The sequence below is a fragment of the Pongo abelii genome, chromosome 10 (assembly GCF_028885655.2).
Source record: "Pongo abelii isolate AG06213 chromosome 10, NHGRI_mPonAbe1-v2.0_pri, whole genome shotgun sequence".
NCBI lineage: Eukaryota > Metazoa > Chordata > Mammalia > Primates > Hominidae > Pongo > Pongo abelii.
Genome location: NC_071995.2, coordinates 60555925 through 60568254, shown reverse-complemented (window position 1 = coordinate 60568254; position 12330 = coordinate 60555925). Strand labels below are relative to the sequence as shown.

The 12330-nt window shown below is 33.6% G+C and overlaps 1 protein-coding gene across 5 annotated transcripts in view; it reads right to left on the bottom strand.

Moving 5' to 3' along the window:
- MON2 (MON2 homolog, regulator of endosome-to-Golgi trafficking) overlaps nucleotides 1–12330 on the bottom strand; it is a 127761-nt gene that overhangs the window by 98615 nt on the left and 16816 nt on the right. For 3 of the 5 annotated variants that reach the window (XM_024256975.3, XM_024256974.3, XM_054527335.2), the window contains exons 2-4: nucleotides 11698–11761; nucleotides 2245–2372; nucleotides 1137–1268 (exon numbers count right to left, since the gene is read on the bottom strand). In XM_024256975.3, coding sequence (XP_024112743.2) covers nucleotides 1137–1268; nucleotides 2245–2372; nucleotides 11698–11761 — 324 coding nt within the window. Of the gene's footprint in view, nucleotides 1–1136; nucleotides 1269–2244; nucleotides 2373–5836; nucleotides 5918–11697; nucleotides 11762–12330 lie in introns of those variants that run through there. The other 2 variants (XM_024256976.3, XM_054527334.2) reach the window with 2 other exon arrangements.

The window sequence follows — 12330 nt, the reverse complement described above, 5'->3', positions numbered from 1 at the left end:
AATAAAATTTTAAATATATGTATCAGAACAATAATTTGATAGCTAGAAACCAAGAGGAACGATACACAAAAGGATCTACAAAAATATATACAATATTTATATAGCTCATATAAGCTTAAAAGAATAAACTATTTGCAATTAAAATCTCATTATGATCTAAGAACATCACTTGATATAGTATACGCAGCTTAATGTGACAGTATACTGTACTTCTTTATAAGCCATGCAAATTATAATAAAGCTATTACTGAGAGTCTAAAAAACTCCTTACACTATAATTCATTTACTGCTATGGTACTCTCTACTTTCTGTTCTTTAGAAATATTTCACAATAAAAAACTTTTTAAAAAGTGAAATAAACAATAGCATGGCTCTTACATGTTCCAAAGTGGGTGGGAGTGATGACAAAATGAGAACTAGCCATCATACATGCAATCTTATCTAGTATAAATCGTGAAAGGAGATTTGTCTAGCCATTTAAGAAACATATTTGAACTGTCTGGTTTACATACCATATACATGTGAAATTACGGGTAGGGAGAGCTATCACAGGGAATCTAAAATACTCAAGGCAGTATCTTTTTTTTTTTTTTTGAGACGGAGTCTCACTCTGTCGCCCAGGCTGGAGTGCAGTGGCACGATCTCGGCTCACTGCAAGCTCTGCCTCCTGAGTTCACGCCATTCTCCTGCCTCAGCCTCCCGAGTAGCTGGGACTACAGGCGCCCACCACTATGCCCGGCTAATTTTTTGTATTTTTAGTAGAGATGGGGTTTCACCATATTAGCCAGGATGGTCTTGATCTCCTGACCTCGTGATCTTACAACACGTTTTTTTTTTCTTAGTTCCCGCCTTCCCAATTCTTACTCTTGGGCTACTTTCTCTCTTTTTTCCATTTCCTATTCACAACTCAGCCTGTTGGCTGTACCCAAGGGGCTTTGCTTAAGCACCCCAACCTGATTTCAACTCTAACCTGGAAAAAATAAGGTACCAACAGTTATTAACATGCAATGTCAACCATCACAATAGCTGTAGGGAAGTTGCTTTTGGTTCAAATGGCACCAAGCTTTTCTCTTTCAGCCAGCTTATTCAAATACTGTCTCAAAGCACATATGAACTCTGGCAAACAGTTTTCCTACCTTAGAAAGTGCCTCATCATGAACTACTGTATTGGTTGTTAAAAGAACAAGAACTGTTTGAAGTAGCTTAAGTTCTTCAAGACTATTCTCCATTAGCTGCCAAAGCATGTTAATTATATTTCCAGCTGCAGTCTGTAAAATAGTTATTTTAATTATTGTCAACAAATAAAATATAGATGTTGATGTCTCTAAATAAGAAAAGGTATACAAACCTACCTCAGCTGAAGAGAATTTCTTGATCACAATAACAAAACCCATATTTTTAGATCTCTAGATCCAAACACATCTCTCAAGTAATTTAGGACTTACAATCAATTAATTCTTTCCCTCAAAAATTGTAATATCCTATTTGAATATATACACATAGCAGCAAGCAGTTTTGTAATACCTAGTCAAAATCACAGCTCATTTCTACAATAATGTTGATAGATTGTATTTGGACATGAATAATATGGACATATGCAAATTAGCTATGAGCCTGCTGTTTCAGATACAAATACTTCATTTACAGTATGCTACAGAAAAAAAATGCAACCCATATTAACAACACATTGGCACACTCAATTAAATCTGACATTGTTTAAGATGATACATTAATGTCAAAACATTTATTACTTCTATTATAGTACTTATGGAGTACAAAATTAAGAATAACACCATTAAATTTGAGACCAACATGCAGATTCATGGTTAAGAAATATTTTTTTTAATTTTTCCATCATAAGGTTAGATACGAACAATACGTCTAAGTTAATGAAAAACAAATTATTACTCCATATAATCTAGGAAAGAGTCATGCTCTTCTCTCCTCTTTTTATAAAAGAAAAATTAAATAACCAATTAAATTGAAAACTTGCTTGAGTCTCAAAATTTTCATCTATATTACTGAACTGTGACTTCTCAGATTACAAATGACTTGCAAAAATACTTGTTTGTGAGTGTTTAATGAGGAGAAAATTTGGCAATATTTTTAAATAAAGCCATTTTCTCTGAGCACATTGCTATTTGTAAAAGTTTTATATTAAATATCAGGTATGTTTTCATTCTCCTTTCATGAAAACTCCTGATTCAACTCTTAGGTGCAGTTTAGATAAAATCTTCATATTACCTCAGACACGACTTCATGTGACATGAGTCTCTGAATAGCAGCCAAACATAGCTGAGTGATCTTCGGTTCCTTGGTTCCACAACCCATTAAAAAAGGCTGTACAACCTCTGAGCTGTTCTCTTTCAGTGCTTCATTTAGAACACATATAAAGTAAATTATTAAAATTAATCTATAATTAAGAATGCATTTTTATATAATTACAACCAGTAATAGCGATCTCAAAAAAAAACCACTTTATGTAAAATAAACACCAAAACAAAAATCAAGTAGCAAGAGTTAAAATACCTTGGACAGACACTCCAGACTCTGTATCTAAGCTATATGCCTTAACTACTGCTTTCCCATGCTTTTCTCCTAACACTCTGTCCTTTGGTTCTCCTCCATCTTCTGCTACAAACTCTTTTAGGACATGGATTTTCAAAACTTCTTTCCCACCTCAAAAAAGCACTCTATTTCTTCATATACTGCAGGAGGGAAAACATAAATACTGCAGGAGGGAAAACATATACTGCAGGAGGGAAACCCTAGAATAGAATCATTAAAAATAGTACATACATCATCCCCATAATACTTGTAAATGAATATTAAGAAATGTCCTAGAATTTTATTATATGCCTTGAATTTAAACAGCCCTAATTTCTTCAAGAAATAAACATATTTCATTAAAAACAATAACATTATTCCTCTTATTACTGAAACAGCACTTTAAATTAACTGGGTGCACATGCTATAATTCCAAACCGTAATTTAACTTCTACCAAGCCAGCTCACTCAGAAGTTTTTAAGTGGCAATAAAAATGTAAGAGGTTAGAAAATACACAAACTGAATTACACATAATTAAATTTACAAAATGAAATTAAATCTACACACATTTACTGAAAGGCTACACAAACATGGATAAGACAAGTTTGTCATCCTTACAGAATTTGAATAAATGACACGGAATTCCAAGTCAAGAGAACATTAAACTTATAAGCGATTATTTGTTTTGTGTGTCTGTGTGTGTGTGTGTGTGTCTTTTTGTTTTGTTTTGTTTTGTTTTTTTGAGACGGAATCTTGTTCTGTCCCCAGGCTGGAGAGCAGTGGCACGATCTTGGCTCACTGCAACCTCCGACTCCCCAGTTCAAGTGATTCTCCTGCCTCAGCCTCCCAAGTAGCTGGGATTACAGGCACGTGCCACCACGCCCGGCTAATTTTTGTATTTTTAGTAGAGACGAGGTTTCACCATGTTAGCCAGGATGGTCTCGATCTCCTGACCTCGTGATCCACCCGCCTCAGCCTCCCAAAGTGCTGGGATTACAGGCGTGAGCCACCGTGCCTGGCCATGATTATTTGTTATTAAAAGAACTAACTCTATCAGTTATTTTTTGAGGCAAGACATGCAATAAAGACATATAAATTTAAGTTTTAAAATGTTTCTCAAAAGAAATTGACACAAAGTAATCCAGAATCACCATTAAAAATGTAAAAGCAGTGTTAACATTAATTTTATCATTTAAATCCTCACCTTCTTCTTCCAAAGTTGTCTTTATGGTATGGTAAATTAAGACTACAACTTCCTACAGCCTGCTCTGCAAAGTCCCTCAGTATGCCAGCATAAATTACTGATTTAGCATAGCTAAAGATGGCAAATGTAACTGGCAAAGAACAGTGTTCCCAAAAGGGCTCCCTGTCCTTATTCCCTTGCTTTCTTGTACACAAAGGTTTTGATTCAAACCTAGAGACAAATTTTCCATAACGATATGAATGATTAAAAGATGATGACCATAAAGCTTCTCATAAAGCTTCAACAAAATGATTAAATATCCTACCAGATTTAATCCTGCCAGAACCACTGAAGTGTGAGGCAACCCCTATCTCTGCTGAACACTCCTTATTAAATGTTATTCAGGCAAATTAAAAGCTCTTAATAGTAACCAAGTAACATTTATAATTTTTATGTGTTAATATATGTTTCTCATTTCAGCATCTCAATAATCTTAGAGAGTTTACAGGGCCTGATGCAGCCCTACTGATACAGTAAGTAGGTAGTAAAGCCAGAATTTGAAAATACCGTATGTCTTCTAACTCCTGGTTCACTATTCTTCCTACAATATTATGCTGCCAATTCCTTATGGTACATAGCAACCTGACAATAATGGAAGTTAAAAGAGGACCCAGTGATTTGCACTTTAAAGTTGTCTGCCTGAAGTCTTCAGACAAATAAAGGAAAATGAACTCGTTTTCATAAAAAACAAAAAAGAAGATATACTTTCATAGGGTTTAAGATGCCAATAATTTTAAGACACACCCATAATATCACAACAAGGAGAAAAGTCAGTGCCAGTTAAACTACGACACAATGCTTTCTAATCACTTAGAATTTTTCTTCACAATTTCATCCTCTGGGCCATAAACAGCACTGGGAATGAACACCTTATTTCTTGAAAGAGTACTTCACTATTGTCTCTGAGATTTTCTTCTAAGTCAATGGCACCCATTTTGCATGTTTTGTTGCTGGTGCTTTTTTCATCTTACCATAAGATGTTAACAGAAAGTTTTCAACAACTAGGGTGACACTTTAAATAGCAATTCAACTCAACATATGCGGTATCAACAATGCATGCAACTCAACTGATGATAACATGAAGAACCATGAACAAGTTCATGCACATATTGAAAAAGATAACTACAACATCACCTGGCTCATAATGATTCTAAGATGCCATCAACTGCAAGATGCATACCAATCAGGGGATGTTAAAAGGTGAAAAAACTGTGTATATTAAAATCAACAGAATAAGGTGAGTCATGGTGAAATGCTGTGTACATGTTGGCTACAACCAGGTCTATCAAGCTGAGATAAACTTAAGGTAGTAATAAAAATTAATTTTTAAATTTATTTTAATGTAATTCAAAGGAATCAAACATCTATTTCTCATCTTTTCCCTCCCAATTTATATGAGAATAATCAAAACGGAAGTTTATATGTTATCTAGAATAAATGATCAACAAAACAATAAAACCTATTTATCTATTCTAAGTCTTCTGAAGTATACTTTGAAAAACAAAAACACATCCACTGTATTGAGATCATAATTCAGTAAGAGAAAAATCATAAGGAAAAAAGTTATTGCTTTTCCTCTTCTTCTTTAAAAAGTGGTAATAATCCAAAGAAGCATAAATTATTCTTGCTCTTCCAACTGAGAGATATCCACTCTCCACCATAACTTTAATATGTTAGTTAATGATAGCTTTACGTAAATACCTTCCAACAGACTGAGATTTTAGAAATCACACAGAGGAAAAGGCTGTACAGTAATATAAAGAAGACATTTTACTTTAACCATTTTGTATGTCATTCCAGAAAAAAACAAAACAACAACAACAAAAAAAAAACAGAAAAAGCTGATTCTTTTTGATCAAAGTTATTTGTTTCTATTTTCATTAAAACATAAAAATAGGTTACGGAGAGGGATAAAAGAAAAAGTTTATTTTCCACCTAAGTCCCTCAATAAGTGTAACTCTTTAATAGAGTAACACTGTGTGTTGGATAAATATTGTATTTCCAAATTATATAACTGTGAGATCAAATGATGCACTTTCACACACCTGAAAAAGGTCCACCAGGTCCCCATATCCTAGGGGTTTCCTTGCTCTGAGCAGTTTCACTGCATAATTGCAGTTTTTATCCTGGAAAAAAAGAATTAAACTAGGATACCCCACTATGAATCATATTAACAGGTGTAATAAAAGTTTTATTGTGAAAAATTTTAACAGCCATTAAAAAATAAACTTCAATTCTTATGAAAGAAAATGTGACTTAGACATTATTTTGATACTCAAAATGCTTAAAATCTAGTTCTGTGGAAGACTGATATTCCTAACAACATTAAAAAGTATTTTAGTGGGTTCAAAAGGTCTGAAAATATATTTAAATGATTCAAGAATGAGGACAAATGAAAGTCTAGGCAGTTTCACATTAAAAGCACATTACAGGAAAGGGAAGGGCTATTTAACAAATGATGTTGGTTCAATTGGTTAGTAATTTTGCAAAAGAAAAAATCTAAGTCCTCACATTACCCTACATATTATTAAGAAAAATCAAACCACAAAATAAAAATGACTATCAACTATGTAGAAGGAGAAGGTCATCCTAAGTGCAGAGCTACAAAAGAAATCAGAAAAAGTGGTTAGGTTATATAAAACTGAAAAGCCTCTAGATAAAAAAATTAAAAGGTAAATGGCCTAGGAAAAATATGATATCAACATGATGGGAGGTTAATATTTTTCCTGTATCAATAGCTCAAGCAATTGGACAAGGAAAACACAAAAGTTCAAAGAAATGAACGTAAAATTTTAAAAAAGAATAATTTAATACAGGGAAAAATGATCAACATCTAGTGAAAGTGAGAATTCATTTGTCTATTTAATTACCAAAAGACTTTTAAAAATAATAATCCTGGCAAGGAGGTTATAAAAATATGCTCACTTATTGTTGGTAAAGGTATAAACTTTCATCTTTTTGGAAAGCAGTATGGTAACATATTCTAAGAATTTTAAACATATTCATACCCTTTAACTTTATAATCCCACTTATAGAAATTTATTAAGAAATAATTCTAAATACTAAAACATGCCTAACATAAGGAAATTGCTAAACTACAATCCACTTGCTGAAATATCATACAGCAATTTTATTAAATTTTTTTTATTTCTTTTTCTTTATTATAGTTTAAGTTCTGGGATACATGTGCAGAACGTGCAGGTTTGTTACACAGGTATATATATGCCATGGTGGTTTGCTGCACCCATCAACCCATCATCTACATTAGGTATTTCTCCTAATGCTATCCCTCCCCTATCATACAGCAATTTAAAACATTTAAAAAGACTGGCATCAAAGAAAAATATTTATAACAAAAAACACAAATGATATAAGAATGTAAATTTTAAAAAGAAAAAAGAATAAATAAAAGCACACTGTACTGTAGATAAACTACGTAATCTCCCTGGCTCAACAGGTCAATTTCTGAAAATGGCATTATTTACAGCCCCTCATGTCTTCTAGCCTGGATTTTAGAAATAGCTTCCCAAAAGATCTCTGCCTAAATGATGATACACTGAAATATATCCTCCATACTGCTATCCTAATTTACTTAAAATATAAATATGGACGTGTCACTTCCCTGACTCAAACTCTTCCCATCATGCTGCTCAGGATATCACATAATGCCCCATATGAATTTCCTGACACCTATTCCCCCTTCATACTTTACAGTCAAGCAACACTTCAATAGTGTATCCGAATACACCAAGCTGTATACACAAACCTCATGTATTTAAGAAGTCCCCTTTACTTTATACTTTTATATTTTATTTGCCTGGCTAAGTCTTCCTCAGGCTTCCAGACTCAGCCTCAGATTCCCAGGCTGGGTTAGGTGCCTTCCCTATGTCCCTCTCTATACTTCCACCTTGGCATTAACCACATAGTATAAAAATTCTATGCTGAGGGTCAGTCTCCTTCATTTTTCTGTTATCTGGTTGACATGAACTTAAGATGATAAAACTCACGTACTCAAATCACACAAAATTAAAGAGAGGTAGAAAAACATACTAGAGGCAGCAATGACTTAGTTGCCTCTTAGTGTAATTTATTTATTAGCCTACATTGAATGAGGGCTTACTATTTCCCATGTAGGATGCTAAATACTGGCAACATAAGTCACAATAAGATGTTGACTCTGACCTCAGGGAGTATGTCATCTAGAAGAATAAGTTTCTAGGAAAGGTCTTCAAAAGCCAAATGAAGGAGTAGGTAGGCTAAACAGAATGAAGGGCACAAACATTTCTTTCAAGTGTATTTCTTGTATTTCCATATAGACTGGAGGTGAATTTCATTACCCATCTTTATATCTCCTCTAATGATTCTTACATAATTATTTACTCATTAGGAATATGTTGTATGATATATTCTATAGATGTTTGTAAAATATCACAAGCACATTTATTGATAAGAAAATATATTAAATATATAAATATAAATGTATTCAATTTTAAAAGCAAATAAATTACCTTTTAAAATCAGAAAAAAATTCCAAAGTATATTTACTCATTGCTACTTAAAGACCTTTTAGTTATGAGCTCTTTAAAAAGAAGATGGAACAACATGTGAAAAAAGAACAAAAGTCACATCTACTGATTATTTATGTAAAAATTCTTTATGTATACTGACAGCAGCTGAAAGCAGCCACAGGTAGATGTAACCACTATGGTTTGGGGTAGGGGCTAAATATACAATGTTAAAAGATACCACAACTTCATTGATTTCCTTGTTACAAATATTTATGCAAAAAGCAGATTATGTAATTTTTGTATAACAAAGAATTTTTGAATTTTTAGTATACTATAAGCTAGGATAATAAACACAATTTGTAATATATAATATTCATATAATAAATGTAAGATTAAGGCATTTGGCCTTGTAAATGAAAACTTTATGTTGCTATCTCTCATTTTCAAAATTTTATTTTTAAAGAAAATGGAAATTTTTAAATAATGATCTGTACATCTGAATCAATGCTGACATTACCTGGCATAGCATTCCCACTTATGTCAGCATTCATGACAGCAGTGAAAACAAAGAAAAATAAACATTAAAGGAGGATGCGTAAAAGAAGGGGAGATGTAAAGCAAAGACTTATTCTGAAATATAAGTAATATTCCCTTGGAAAATAAATCTAAGAAAACTAAAGTTGACTAGAAATCTATGCCAAGTATCATTAATTAAATTACTTGATCCAAATTAAAAGTTATCATTCTTACAACAAATCTTTATATATTCTGAATATACAGAGACATATGAGATTTCAATATCCAATCTCATGTGAGACTCCTCAATTGTTTGGTATTTTTGACATACATTAGAGCACAAAAGTAGTATAGTCTCCTATAGTCTCAAGTACCATAAAGAAGTAAATACTTCTCAGGAAATTTTAAAAAGTTAACTAAAAATTTTTCTCAGTATTAACTGTACTCTTAATTATATAGTTCAGAAACTATATACTGACTAATTTAAACTCTGTTTTGAAGAGCCTCTGATTTTCAAGATGATAGTGGTCTATAAATCTATAACTTTTAGGTATAATTGCTTTAAATACTTCATAAAAAATACTAGGATAAAGTTTAAGTGCGAATATACCTCCTCAAGTATATGGGCTCTGGATACTACGAAGAATAAAACATGACTATTAATTGTATTTGCACCAGATCTGTTCTAACTTGATTTGAATAACGCTAATTGAATTAAAATGAAATTAACAGCCTGCCTATCTATTTAAATCATACCAACTAAGTCAAAATTTTTCTTACTCATCTTAGGAGTAATTTATTAGACATTTTACTTGGGATAGAATGCTGGAATAACAGTGATCCTCTGAGGAAATCAGTCTTTTTTTAAAAAAAGTCTTCCACAAACTATAAAACCAATAAAAATTTGTATTATTGGAGAATAATTAAGGACTTACCACGGTATCAACAATGATATTAGCAACAGTAAACATTTTAAATATTTACAGTGATATTCTAATATGATTGGCCTATGGTAAGTCTCCAACATAAAAATATCCAGGTCATCATTTTTCTTTAAACACCAATTTCCCCACAGTAGCTAATCTGCCTAATGTACATCTCCCATTAAAACCCACATGCTGGCCGGGCGCAGTGGCTCACGCCTGTAATCCCAACACTTGGAGAGGCCAAGGCGGGAGAACCACGAGGTCAGGAGTTCGAGACCAGCCTGGCCAACATGATGAAACCGTGTCTCTACTAAAAATACAAAAATTAGCCAGATGTGGTGTTGGGCACCTGAAATCTCAGCTACTCGGGTGGCTGAGGCAGGAGAATCGCTTGAACCCAGGAGGCAGAGGTTGCAGTAAGCCAAGATCACACCATTGCACTCCAGCCGGGACGACAAGAGCGAAAGTCCATCTCAGGAAAAACAGACAAACAAAAAAAAACCCACTTGCCAGCCTTCCTAACCCTACCATGTGCACCTCTGCCTTTACCCACCACTTTCACTATACCCCTTCTCAATATGCACACAGAGCATTATTCACTTCTGTGCATAATGTTATAGAACTATTTGGTGTTTTGATAGACTGTTAAAAATCAGGGAAAAAGCTGTGGGAAACAGATGTAATTGAGGAGAGCTTACGCTAAGGGCAAATTTCCAGCAAAGCTGGATAGGCTAAGTGAAATCCACTCTTGCCCCCTGATCCTTAATCTGCCCCCAAAAATCTAAATTTCATGTCATAACACTCTGAAATCCCACCAGTTACAGATTTACTGGTATCCCTTTTAAAAAATGTAAAGTATATGAAAGTTAAAGAGATTATTTACTATCTGGACTCTGTGTAAATTAATTTAATAGGACTACTTTCCTCATAGATTAGCTGAGATCAACAGCACTACTGAAACTGGAAATGCGGATTAAAGGATTACTGAAGCAAGCACTGGTTACGTATGTAATACTTGGGAGTAAGTAGCTAACGTGGAAACCTGGTGATACCATGGTAGCACACTGTAGCAGGAAGAACATGGGCTCCTGAACACTCCTGGATTTTAATCTGGTTCTACCACCTTTCCTGTGACCTTGGGCAAGTAACTTAACCTCTTCACATCTCAATTTGCTCTACTATCAAATAAGATAATATTTCCCCACAAGGTTGTTATGTAAGATAGAATGACACAAGTGCCTTGCATATAACAGATTCTTAAAAAAAAAAAAAACAAGCCAGTTTACCTCTTTTCCATGTTCATTACTGAGGCAAGAACAAAAGGCACCAAGGAAGAGAAAGGAGTGGACTGGGCAGAAAAGAAGGATGCCAAAGAGAAACTCCTGAAAATTCCTCCTTGAAAACCGGGTTCAATCAAGAGAAGGTAAGAAAATATTTTTGTTTTCTTTTCTCTACTTCACTCTCATTCTTTTTTCATGATCATATTGCCTTAATCCCAAGACTCAAAATTCATATGGTACAACTAAATACAGAAGACTATGTTATGAACCGTTCGTATTATATCAGAGAAAGTAGATCACAGAAGGTGGACTGAGAACCAATCTTTCATTCAATACAATGGAACAAATATTACTGAATGCTTTTTATGGTGTGTCTCAGGTGATTAGCAGGAAGTGGAGGAGAATGCGAAGATGAGTAAGAAAAAAATCCTTGCCTTTAGGGAGTTAGTAGTGTTAAGCTTTCTGATTTCAGAGAATTTTTATAGCATTCATCTCTGGGAAACACAGTCAGTTCATAAGTTATGGACTTTTGCCCATTCTGTATCATTATGAATAGCAAATGTTAGGGCATGAGGAAGAGATGTTACAGAAAACTGATGGCTTTTACAATAAAGATTCTACTTTTACTATTAGTCAAATTTTTGTTTATTATTAAATTTTTAATACAAAAAATTACCTGCCAAAATTTCAGTGTTTCGTGCAGCAATTGTTTTAACTTTTATTATTCCTGATTCAGCAGCCTGCAAGAATAAAAATAATTAGAACACAAAATTTACTGCCAAAATGAATTATCTATGGAAAATAAGTCATATGTGATAGACAAAATATCAAGCACAAAGTCAGTCACTACCCTACCACCTTTTTAATTTTCAAACCATCAGATACTAAGCCCAGTAGTGACATATACGTTAAATGTAATAAAACATGATTAATTTGATTATTCACATGCAAACTCTGAATGCACTACAACATGTTGCCTTCCTCTGCCTTAAGGCATTATCTGGAATACCTCAATCCCCTGCAAAGTTAAATTTTCCGAGAATAAAAATAACAAACAAAAACAAAATCTACTGAAAATAATTAGGCTCCTTTTCCCCATTTCAAGCCTCCTCTCCCTCTACCACACACAAAAAAATTATAGAACACTGCAAAATCAAGTAAAACTACTCTGTTGGATTTATTTATTTATGTTTGATGGAGTTTTTTGCTCTTGTTGCCCAGGCTGGAGTCCAATGGCACGATCTTGGCTCACTACAACCTCCGCCTCCCTGGTTCAAGCCATTCTTCTGCCTCAGCCTCCCAAGTAGCT